Source organism: Xenopus tropicalis, chromosome 1 (assembly GCF_000004195.4).
Source record: "Xenopus tropicalis strain Nigerian chromosome 1, UCB_Xtro_10.0, whole genome shotgun sequence".
Taxonomy (NCBI): Eukaryota; Metazoa; Chordata; class Amphibia; order Anura; family Pipidae; genus Xenopus; species Xenopus tropicalis.
Window position 1 is genome coordinate 21777627 of NC_030677.2, and position 13011 is coordinate 21790637.

The following is a 13011-nucleotide window of genomic DNA, read 5'->3' on the forward strand; positions in this document are numbered from 1 at the left end:
GAACCGGCCCCTATAGCAGGCACAGGATCATAAGAGGGGGCCAGCTGAAGGCTAATTTTGGTGAGAATTGAGGAAATTATTTTAATGCAGAATTACATTTTGGAAAGAGAAAACAGATTTAATAGAACAGTAATGGTTCATGAACACATGCTTATAAGTAAGATAGTCTTTACTGCCTGCTGCGCTACTTGCCCTTGACCTTTTACTTTAAACAATACCTCCATCTCTTTATTTTAAATGCATCTATCTGTGAGGTTACAAAAACACATCTTTTAGTACGTCATCAAAATATCTGCTGTGCCAAAAATATCTTGAGCTTCGCTTGCTGTGTTTCCACTCATCAATTTTTAACTGAAAAACAGCTAAGTTCCAGTGGAAGCTGTTCAAGTTTATATCTGATGGGTGTTCTCAGACTAAAGAGAAAATGAGCATTAGGTCAGTAATTACACAGCTTTGTTGTTGAAAATGCTGATCAGTGAGCCTACACCTATTGCCTTCTCTGGCACTGCCCACTAGGGTTCCATATTGTTCCCTTCTACAATGACCCAGGGTAAGACTGAAATTGAGCTCTGTCTAGGAGCTAACTGTATATTGAAGAAGGAACAAGTCAGTCTGCCCTCAGTGGGGGCTGGGAAGCCATGATATTACTGGGCAGCTCATAAATGTTGGTTGCACAGCCAGTTATCCTGGTGAAGTCAACACCCATCTTGCTGATGTCTAGTATTGGCTATGGGGCCGGCATTGACCCATGCTCTTTTGCTAAGGGAATGTTATTATCAAGAACGATTAGGGCTTGTAATAATACATGGGAAGGTTGGCTTTTAAATGGTTAATTAATGGGCCATCTGAGGTAACTAGGCAGAGTTTAGCTAATGACCCCCTTTTCCCCCCTTTGATTGGCTTAAGTTTGTTGGCAAGGATATGAGGTCATAGGGCAGAGTTCAGGGTGTATATGTCATTGGTGGTTCAGGGTCACATGAGGTCGTTGGTGGGCTATATATTGGGACCGCCGCTTATACTTACATTCAGTTGTCTTCAGCTGGCTTCGAGGCTGCACCGTCTTCAGGATGCTATCAAGATCCCACCCACCCTATATTAATATTAAAAAAAAAAAAAAAAAAAAATGATATTGCCGCAGCTGGAGGGAGTTGTATGTTCAAGTTGTTTTTCGAGGCTACATCCCGGCTTGGAAGGTAAGGCGGGGCTAAGTACTCTTCTCCTTTAAATGATTAGGTGGCCTAGGACATTTGGTTCTCCATGGGCTGGCTAGGAAGTTTCAAACAACATTGTTCTCTGTATAAAACAATATATGGCTTTATGAGAAATATCGTAATAAACAGCTGCGGCCATTTTATCCACCCAATCAACTTTGTCTGTGTCTTGTCTATTTGTTTTTTTACTAGAGTTTATACTACATACCTTTCCCATGTCTCAATTAGAAATGTAATGGCATGTAAAAAAAAATATAAAATAAACCTTTACCTTTGATTTCAGATGGCTTTAAAAACCAAACAAAGGATGCTAAAAGAAGACTGGGAGTTCTTTAAGCAAAGACGATTTATAGAAGAACAGGTAACTTTGCCTTTATTTGCTTTGTGCCTGTTGGCTAAAGTGTTCTGTAGTATAGCAGTGACTGCTGCCCTGCAAATGCACCTGTGATAATGCTGTGTTTAGTGGCCTGTGTTAGATGTTCTGATGGGGATCCCAAATAGTAAAATAAAATGCAAACACCAGACACAGGTAGTCATAGGATGTCGTCATTATTGGCTGTGGCACTTCTGTAGTCAGGAGCCTGCAGCATCCGCAGTGATTATTCTGAGACAAATTAAGACTGTTTTTTTTACTTTATATATTTTTGTTTTTTAATTATTTGCGACACCAGGAAACCAGTTATTATATTTATTCTGAATCTAGTCATTGTCATAATCTCTTTATTTTTCTGTGTCTTTCTCTTTATGTAACCTTGTTTTTATAGCATTATGGAATAGACCCATGCTCAGCAACTTTCCCGCTTACATTGAAGGGGCTGGTCACCTTTACATTAACTTCTGAGTCAATTTGCAATTGGTTTGCATTTTTAATTCTTGTGGTTTTTCAAATATTTAGCTTTGTTCAGCAGCTACATGGTTGGTAGGGTCTTGTTTACCTTAGCAACCAGGCAGTGGTTTAAATAAGAGACTGGAATATGAACAACAAAAAGGACAAATAGAAAGATAAGTAATAAAAATATTAATAATAAAAGTGACCTGTTATGTAAAAGCTTGAAAGATGTGAAGAGCAATGCAAATAATACAAAAACTATAAAAAAATAAAATAAATGAAGACCAATTGCAAAATTGCTAGAAATACAACTTTCTATAACAGACTAAAAGTTAATATAAAGGGCAACTTAGTTGCTTATTTCAAAGCAAAAACTGCTCATTGTCATAGATGGATAATTGTCATAATATCGTACTGCAACTGCCTAAATCCAATAAGCATAAGGTCAGTAACACATGAAGAGGCTGAAGGAGTTCTGTCCTCCTTGGTTGTTGTCGTCATACTTTCATTATAGGGACTTAGCTGTGCCTTCTCTTTTTAGTTAAATAACAAGAAAACCGTAACTGGGGAGAATAACTTCACAGACAAAATGAGGCACATGCTGTCAACCCGGATGTGCATGTCAGACTGTCCAAACTGTAACTACAGGAGAAGGTGAGTCTCTCATTTCACTCGAACACATATGACTACTCATCCTGTAGGCAAATGCAAGAGGTGGGAATAATCTTGCTGTCATGGTGACCATATATAGGCTCTGAATTTGCTGCTCTATATCTCCTTGGCTCTGTGGCTGAAGGACTTGTATACTAATGTTTTCATATGTCCTTGTTGTTGTGGGGGGACATGGACATATACAGCAAGTATCCGCTGTAAGCCAGCATGTAATGCTTAAAAATTATTTTGGAACAATGTCTCTTTATTGTACTTTGTTAAACTTGATGAAATCATCTCTGTTGTATAATTTGAAATTATTATAGCTCTGCCATTTTAATCTGGGATTTAATTTTCTTGTTTCTGCTTATTTTCAGGTGTACTTGCGACGACTGCAGTCTGTCACACATCCTTACTTGTGGCATCATGGACACACCGCTCACAGATGATATACACTTAAATCAGTTACCACTACAGGTGGAGTCCACACCTGACTATCTGTCAGAAATGCACCCTCCGAGTATGTCTTCAGCCAGTTCTGGGTCAGGCTCCAGTTCCCCCATCACCATCCAGCAGCACCCCAGGCTCATCCTTGCAGACAATGGCTCTGCACCTACATTGTGAGTGATAAATATTTGCAATTTCTCACTAAGGGAAAGTAAAACCAATACATTTGCAGTAAGGCCTAGTTCAGTGCCCCATTGACGTTCCCATTCTTTTGGCATTGCTGCCTGCCTCCTTCCATAAGCTTGGGGGGGGGGGGGGGAGAGTAGTGTCCTTTGCTATAGGTTACATAGTTACATAGTTACATAGTTACATAGGGTTGAAAAAAGACCATTGTCCATCAAGTTCAACCCATCCGAGTAAACCCAGCACACAACCTATACTAACCAATCTATACACTCACATACATAAACTATATATATACAACCAGTAATACTAACTGTAGATATTAGTATCACAATAGCCTTGGATATTCTGCTTGTTCAAAAACTCATCCAGGCCCCTCTTAAAGGCATTAACAGAGTCTGCCATTACCACATCACTAGGAAGGGCATTCCCCAACCTCACTGCCCTCACCGTGAGGAACCCCCTACGCTGCTTCAAATGGAAGCTCTGTTCCTCTAATCTATAGGGGTGACCTCTGGTGCGCTGATTGTTTTTATGGGAAAAAAGAACATCCCCCAACTGCCTATAATCCCCTCTAATGTACTTGTACAGAGTAATCATGTCCCCTCGCAAGCGCCTCTTTTCCAGAGAAAACAACCCCAACCTCGACAGTCTAACCTCATAGCTTAAATCTTCCATCCCCTTTACCAGTTTAGTTGCAGTCTCTGCACTCTCTCCAGCTCATTAATATCCTTCTTAAGGACTGGAGCCCAAAACTGCACTGCATACTCAAGGTGAGGCCTTACCAGGGACCTATAAAGCGGCAAAAATATGTTCTCATCCCTTGAGTCAATGCCCTTTTTTATACAAGACAGCACTTTATTTGCTGTAGTAGCCACAGAATGACACTGCCTGGAATTAGACAACTTGTGATCTACAAAAACCCCTAGATCCTTCTCCATTAAGGATGCCCCCAACACACTACCATTCAGTAGATAGTTTGCGTTTATATTATTCCTACCAAAGTGCATAACTTTGCACTTGTCAACATTGAACCTCATTTTCCAGTTTGCTGCCCAGTTTTCCAATTTTGTCAAATCGCTCTGCAAAGCGGCAGCATCCTGCATGGAACTTATAGTTTTGCACAATTTAGTGTCATCAGCAAAAATAGAAACAGTACTCTCTATGCCCACCTCCAGGTCATTAATAAACAAGTTAAAAAGCAAAGGACCAAGGACTGACCCCTGCGGTACTCCACTAACCACACTGGCCCAATTAGAAAATGTTCCATTTACCACCACTCTTTGTACTCTATCCTTCAGCCAGTTTTCTATCCAATTACAAATATTATGTTCTAGGCCAATATTCCTCAATTTGATCATTAACCTTCTGTGCGGTACTGTATCAAACGCTTTAGCAAAATCTAAGTAGATGACATCAACTGCCATTCCAGCATCAAGGTTCCTGCTCACCTCCTCATAAAAGGCAACTAAATTAGTCTGGCAAGATCTGTTACGCATAAAACCATGCTGGCACAAACTAATAGTATTGTGAACTGCAATGTATTCAACTATCCTATCCCTTATTACCCCTTCCAGAAGCTTTCCTACTACTGATGTCAGACTAACAGGCCTATAGTTTTCAGGCTGAGAACGAGATCCCTTTTTAAATAACGGCACCACATTAGCAATCCGCCAGTCTCTCGGCACCATGCCAAACCTCAATGAATCCTGAAAAATTATGTGAAGAGGCTTGGCAATCACAGCGCTCAGCTCATTTAATACCCTGGGATGAATCCCATCCGGTCCTGGACCTTTGTTTACCTTTACATGTTCAAGTCTCTTTTGAATTTCCTCCTGAGTGACCCATGCGCCAGTAGCTAAATTACTAGCACTGGGTTTATTAAAAGGGAAGCCTTCATTATCTGGCTCCTCAGATGTATAGACAGATGAAAAATAAGAGTTCAAAATTTCAGCTTTTTCCCCGTTCTCATCAACCAACGTACCTCCCCGTGATAATAAAGTTCCCACCCCTTCTTGCTTCATTTTTTTACTATTCACATAATTAAAAAATAATTTTGGATTCTTTTTACTCCTAGCTGCAATATCCCTTTCCATCTCTATTTTAGCTTGCCTGATAGCTTTTTTGCATGCTTTATTTGCTTCCTTGTACCTGATGAAAGTTTCCGCTGTCCCAGCTAACTTGAATGCCCTAAAAGCACGTTTTTTATTACCAACCTCGACCTTAACTCTTTTATTCAGCCATAAGGGTTTTGCTTTGCGATGCCTCTCCTTGCTTACAAGGGGAATATACTGTTGTGTATACCTGCAAAGCAATGTTTTAAAGATGTTCCATTTTCCTTCTGTGTCTAACCCCATGAAAAGCCTTTCCCAGTTGACACATTGCAGAGATGCCCTTAAACTGGCAAAGTCTGCACGTCTAAAATTGAGCGTTTTAGTTACTCCCTTATAGAGCTGTCTCTGTAGCATTATCTCAAAGGAGACCATGTTGTGATCACTGTTCCCCAAATGCTCACCCACACAAATGTTAGAGATAAGTTCAGTATTATTAGATATTACCAGGTCCAAAATAGACTCATTCCGAGTAGGTTCTTGAACCACCTGAAATAAAAAGTTGTCATTTAGCATATTTACAAACCTACTAGCTTTTTCTGACTTAGCCACCCCATTACTCCAGTCAATGTCCGGATAATTAAAGTCCCCCATAATAACAACTTGACCCAATTTTGAAGCCTCCTCCATTTGCAAAAGTAGCTGGGCCTCATCCCCCTCATCTATACGGGGTGGTTTATAGCATACACCAATGATCATTTTCTTTGTGACCTTCAGCCCTACTGAAATTTCTACCCAAAGAGATTCAACGTTTTCATTGGTAATGTCTTTATTACATGGCTTTAAATCTGACTTTACATAAAGACAAACCCCTCCACCCTTTTTAATCCCTCTGTCCCTCCTAAAAAGCGTATACCCATTTAAATTCACTGCCCAGTCGCATTTTTCATCCCACCAGGTCTCAGTGATACCAATTAAGTCATAATTTTCAATACATGCAATAGCCTGCAGCTCCCCTATTTTTCCCGACAAGCTACGCGCATTAGCCAGCATGCAGCGGAGATTACTACTTCTTCCTCTACAGCTTCCATTAGCTAAAGGACAGTTAGAGCCAAGGTGAAAATTAGTCTGTTTCCCTTGTAACAATGGAAGCTCCTTATCTGATAAACTATATGCCCCCCTCACTCCTCCCCCACAACCCTTTACTGGTCCCACTGCCCCATCTACACTAGCTCTCCCATAAGAATCTAGCTTACCAACCCCCCCCTTGTCTAGGTGTCTCTTTAATGTCCTCAAAAATAGTTGCTTGCAAATTTCTACGTAGAGTGGGGAGTAGAAGATAAAATGTACCATAGTAAAGTCTAATTGTCTCAAGAATTTCGCTTTTTGTTTTACACAATGTTTACATTTATTTTCAGTGGTAGCGATGATGAAGATGGTGCCCCTTTATCAGCAAAGTATGCTGATATTTATCCGTTAAATAATTATGATGATGCAGACGTTGTAGCCAACATGAATGGCATACACAGTGAGCTGAATGGTGGGGGGGAGAATATGGCGCTGAAAGATGAGGTAAAACAACATTTTTTTTGCAAACAGTTTACAAAAATCTTCTGATACTGTACCACATATTCACAAATTCCCCTGTTGCTTTATAGTCACCAGTAGTCAGCAGCACAAGCAGCAGCTCCTCAGAGGCAGATGATGAGGAGGCTGATGGGGAGAGCTGTGGTGAACAGTCAGAGGTTCCTAAAGAAGATCTTCAGATAGGAAAAAGGTCACCAAGAAAAGAAGGCACAAAAATTGAAAGTCCGCCACCATCTTACCTCAGTCCACAGGTAACAGGGTGCTTTATGATCATTACTTGTATTTGTTGCACTTACATTTTGGCTGGTTTATGTTGTCATCAAAATATTAGGTATGTAGGGGCATACCACCAAAGTGAAAATACTTTGAGGGCAATTGTACACTTGGCAATCATCACCATTCTTTACCTGTCGGATGCATCACGTTGTTTTTTTTTTTATCTGATGCCAGTGAAAGGCACCAAGTAGCCAATTATCGGTGATATAAAAAAATGTATTTACCAAAAGTCACTTGACGTTAAAAAGGTAATGTTTATTTGACACGTACATGGGTTCTGAGCAAAGTCAAGGGTCAGAACTACAGAACAAAGACAACACAAAGACAGTAGTTACCAAGGTAAGCTTGAGAACAGAATTCATCCAGGTCAGGGGGTTTTGCTTACCACTGGGCTTTGGAGATGTACTCGTAAATGCTGGCTGACTAGTGAGGGGTGCACAAACTGCAGGTTAACCTTTGCTGTACAGATTCACCCATAACATCAGCATAGGACTATTCACAGTACTCCATTCTTCCTGTGCACATGTTCCCAGTTCAAGTGCTAGTGGTACTTCACTGGCGCAGTTTAGCTGCTGTGTGAATAAATGAGCCAATTAATACACCCCCTGCAGCAGTTAAACATTCATGACCCTCAGAGTAAGCACACTAAGGCATTCCAGAAACATAAATGGTATATAAGTTTTGCTTCTTCTCCTCCCGTATTTTATATATCATATAGAAAGTCATCTGAGCTTTTGAATCATTTATTGCAGCTTATATAAATACTGGTTCTTATTGTTTATATTATATGATCTTAAAGTGGTTAGCAGCTTCCAATGTGTATTTGGTGCAGTCTTATGTTTACGGTTTGTTACAGGTGGAGCCAGTACCAAATTCTTGTGAGTGCCACGTGTGCAAGCAGGAGGCTTCTGGGCTGTCCCCGTCAGCACTTGTGCCAGGAAGACTTCCCGTTGGCCATCAGTTTATAAATCCAGAGAAACCAGCACATCCAGCACTTCACCTTTACCCTCATATTCATGGACATTTACCCCTACATACAATCCCTCACCTTCCTCGTCCCCTTATTCATCCAACACTGTACGCAGCGTCTCCATTTGCACACAATAAGGTAAGTCCTTCTGTGCATGGACAGTTCATACAGCCCACACAGTTCAGAACAGAACATAGCTGCATAGTTATAACAGTACCCGCGGGCTTTACATTTTAAAATCATTGGAAAAAATGAATTTTCGACTAACCGGTTGTCTATAGAGACCATAAAAGGAAATGCGATTCACAAAAACAGCCATACATTGCTAAGTTAGATGGCTTATCATCTTTATTTATCTTTTGGGAAACAACTACTGCACCTTTGCATTTTTGCATTGTGCATAATCAGTGAAAGTATTGCTGGTTCGGTCCAAAATATGAACAGTGTTGGCCTAATGACCTAAAAGCTTTCTATCAGGTTAGAAGCCTCCCCTACCATTGCTTATTGACCTTCCGTTGCCTACATTGACCCTCTGACACAAGCACGTTAATGTGTTGATTCTCAGCCTAAGAACGAAAGTAATGCAGTTAGTTTCTGGCACGTTAAAGCTGCTGTTACTCATCACTGTGCTGTGATGCCTGAGCACCGCAAGGCCTTACTCTCAGTCCTAAATATAGTCTTTGTTTCCATTGACTCGGCTGTGTATAGATCTGTCATTAGCAATGGGAAGCCAGCGTATGATTTAGCTGCCATAACCTTAAGCTGGCAGGCAGTATGTAGCCTAACATCAAATATGACTTCATTTTAACATTCAGGCCAATATTACTTTATATGAAAAAAGCACTGTATGTTTGCTGCCTTCACGTCCGGTCCCTCCCACATAGCAGCATGCTAAGGTTACAAAAATACACAAGCCATCTTCATCTAGTCCTGCAGAACTTTCCCAAGCAGGTCACGCTATGCTCCCTTACACATAAAGTTTAAGTCCAAAAAACATTCAAGCGGCCCACTTCCTGACAAGTTCTGCTAATGAGCTTTAATTCATCCTGCTTTGAACTTTTCTCTTTGTATTTGATTGCCTTGTGGCAATGCTTAAAGTTTTGTCTGAACAATAGTTCTAACAGGTAGGGAATTCAAGGACCATGGCTTCTGGAGAAGGACTAGTAACAGATAACTGAACTATCCCTACTTTCCTTAGTCAAGTCTTCCATTGCTCTTGGTTGAGGAGGTCCAGTTCCTAAATACAATTTAGTATAAGGTTTATATAACATTACCTTGCATAGGTACCAAGGAAAATTATACAAATTTGTTGTGTTGCTTGCTATTTTATTTACATAGTATACTTCTACAAATGCTATCTGATTGGCAGGGCTTAATTTCAGCAACCAGATAGCAGTTTGAAAGTCAGAATGTATAGTAGCACACCTGAATAGTGATAAAATAAAATTAAAAAAATGGAAGCCTCAAAGTGTATGTCACACGAGGGGATGGGGCTTTTCTTGGGAGAGTACCAGCGAGGTCTCTTCTAGTCTACTAGAAATGACTGCAAGTAGCCCAAGCCTGCAGCTAATGCCAGATGGTGCCCAATGTCGCCTTAACAGAAATTGTTTTGCACGCAGAGTGATAATAGCTTTCTTTTGTTTTGTTTTTTCAGGCTTTGCCACCTACCACTGTTCCAAACCACACAAGCAAACACCAGGTATTCAATGCATCGCTACAAGACCACATATATCCGAGCTGCTTTGGAAATTCTCCCGAATGGAACAGATCGAAGTTCTTAAGTCTCTGGGGGTCAGAAATGATGAATGAAAAGAACTGGAACCCGGCTACATTTTTACCTGATCCACTAGCAGGTAAAGGTTGCTAGGTTCCATTGCCAAGGCTTCTCTTAGAGAATTTAATGAAGAGCTACAGAACTGTTCCTGCCCAACACTGCCAGAGTGTCTGGCCTACAGAGTAATTCCTGTGCTTTTCAATGTAATAAAAAGCACTACGTTTGCCCAGGTGCAGTAACCCATAGCAACCAATTAGCAGGTAGAATTTACTGGTCCCCTGTTTAAAAGCAGGAAAAACACACCACTCTGCACTTGAGATACCGCAGAAATATTGAGAAAAAACAATTTGTCTCAAACCAAAATATAAAGTTAATTAGTAACAGCTCAGCCTGTATAAAAGCAAACTTAGCACCTTTAATAACATATGGGGACATGACTGCCAGAGTCATCTTAAGAGCGCCTCACGGTGGCCAAAATACCATGTGCCTGCCTCTTAGTTTCAGGCACGGTCCCTTATTCTGCTAGTAAGCTTCCTGAAAAACCAGAGCATTTGACCAAAACATACACACTGATGTGCCTCATTTTTTCTTATTTTTTTTTTTTTTTTACCAGTGCACATAAACTCAGTCCAAAATAAACACAAAAATAACCTACTACTACTCCTTCTTTTTTCAGGAGGGGAAATATTAGGCCCAGCACTCCCCGAAATCCGACCTGAAGCACTTCCTATATCTAGTAGCGACTCAGCGCCAGTACATGATATTAAGGAGAAAAAAAACTCTGCCAAGAAGAAATGTCTTTATAATTTCCAGGATGCCTTTATAGAATCAAATAAGGTTGTGATGGCAACCTCTTCTGCAACCTCATCCGTTTCTTGCACTGCTACCACTGTTCAGTCCAGCAGCAACCAGTTTAAAGTGTCATCCAAGAGGCCTTCTTCCATAGGTAAGTTTTAGCATCTGTTGGAGGCACGGGATAGGTGGGCATGGTGGGATGCTGGGATGCTGTTGACACGTTAATAATAAACCAAAAGGCTTGATTCCACTGCAGCGAAGTACCTCATTAATAATGGGATGTATTGGGGCAAAGACAGACAGGGTGATTAGTGGTGAAACAGGTATCGGTGATTAGTAGCTGCAACAGGATTTTTCGTCACTGCGATTGCCCTTAGAGTAACAGTGTCCTGTTAACTGTGACAATGTGTGAAGGACAAAACCATGGATATATTGTGGGTTTGTGTTTCAGGAGAAGTATTTCACAACATTAAAGAGGACCACAGGCATCCTTCTACACCAGCTGCACCAAGGAACAGTCCTACTAGTTTGTCCTCTCTTCCCACCATCTCTCCGGCTGTTCACTCGTCAGCTCCCTCTTCCCACATCCAAAGTATTGCTGCTCCGTCTTTCCCCAAAACAGCTGCCACCGCTCCAGGTTTTGTGGATCCACATTTAGGATTTTGCCCATCAACAGCTGCACCTCCCACATCTACCACAGACGGCAATCTCAGCGCTCCTCCGAGCGTTTGCAGGTAAATGGCACGTGTACTATATGCTACTGCTTTCAAAAACGCAAACAGATTTTTTTTTAATATATATATTTTATTTTGAAATTTCACTTGGGGTTAGCCATGTTCTGCATTTCCCAGGGTGCCATGTGACCTGTGCTGTGATAAACTTCAGTCACACTTTACTGCTGCGCTGCAAGTTGGAGTAATATCCCCCCCCCCCTCCCAGCAGCCAATCAGCAGAACAATGGGAAGGGAGCAAGATAGCAGCTCCCAGTAGGTATCAGAATAGCACTCAATAGTAAGAAATCCAAGTCCGGCTTGGGACTCCTCCAGTTACATGGGAGTAGGAGAAACAATAGGTTAGCTGAAAGCAGTTCTAATGTGTAGCGCTGGCTGAAAGCTCAGACTCAGGCACAATGCACTGAGATGGCGCCTACACACCAATATTACAGCTACAAATACATTTGTTGGTTCAAGCATAACATTTTAAATGGAGTGAATTATTTGCTATGTAGACAGTGCAATTTAGAAATAAAAAGTACCCCATAAAAATCATGACAGTATCCCTTTAAATTTATTCTGTACATCCCCTTTAACAACCCTTTTGGAGTTGTCACCTTTATAATTTATCTTTCTGTTCCAACCAAAGTTTTTCAGGAACAGAAACCCACTGTTCACTTCCCCTAGGAGAGGCAAGAATGTCATTTCAGCTTCTTTGGGTTAGGCACCTTAGAAAGGGAAGTTCAGCTTATCTAATTCTTTTTATTATATAATATGCCAATTCGATGGATGTAATCTTGGTAGCTTAGTTACTGCATATCAATGTAAGAAATAGAGTTGTTGAGTATATGTGTATTTCAGTGACCCTGACTGTGAAGGCCATCGGTGTGAGAACAATGGTGCGTATGACCACCAGCAGTATGATGGGGAGGAAAGTCAGGATGAAGACAGCTGCTCAGAACACAGCTCTAGTACATCCACATCCACCAATCAGAAGGAAGGGAAATACTGTGACTGCTGTTACTGCGAGTTCTTTGGGCATGGAGGGGTAAGGATGTGCAGCTTGGCTTCACTCAGAAGCTTTTCCCTATTAAAATGGGAACAGCAAATTCTAAGTTCTTGACTAGGCTAACAATAAAGCCTTTCCTTTTAACTCTATCTTTACATTTTTCATGCTCTTAGCCTCCATCAGCACCCACAAGCAGGAATTACGCAGAAATGAGGGAAAAGCTACGCTTGAGGTTGACAAAGAGGAAAGAAGAGCAGCCCAAGAAACCGGACCAATTGCCCGAAAGGGACACAGGGGGTGTTGTGGATCATCGAAAAGTAGATGACTTAGTCCAGTTTATAAACAGCTCAGAGTCAAAGCCAGTAAGCAGCTCCCGTGCAGCAAAGCGAGCAAGGCACAAACAAAGGAAGGTACGAGTCAGTGAATCTACAAACACCGCTTTATCTAATCTTGGCAGCAGAATGTGAAATAGAATACTATGAATGTGTTGCACTTATTATGGTTGGAAGTTATTC

The 13011-nt window shown here is 41.1% G+C and overlaps 1 protein-coding gene across 1 annotated transcript in view; it reads left to right on the forward strand.

Moving 5' to 3' along the window:
- fam193a (family with sequence similarity 193 member A) overlaps positions 1–13011 on the forward strand; it is a 50234-nt gene that overhangs the window by 29906 nt on the left and 7317 nt on the right. Inside the window, exons 9-19 of the mRNA XM_004911263.4 lie at positions 1495–1572; positions 2582–2694; positions 3069–3311; positions 6791–6944; positions 7031–7210; positions 8092–8343; positions 9860–10058; positions 10656–10925; positions 11226–11508; positions 12349–12535; positions 12670–12906. Of these exons, the coding sequence (XP_004911320.1) occupies positions 1495–1572; positions 2582–2694; positions 3069–3311; positions 6791–6944; positions 7031–7210; positions 8092–8343; positions 9860–10058; positions 10656–10925; positions 11226–11508; positions 12349–12535; positions 12670–12906 (2196 nt within the window). The remainder of the gene's footprint in view (positions 1–1494; positions 1573–2581; positions 2695–3068; positions 3312–6790; positions 6945–7030; positions 7211–8091; positions 8344–9859; positions 10059–10655; positions 10926–11225; positions 11509–12348; positions 12536–12669; positions 12907–13011) is intronic.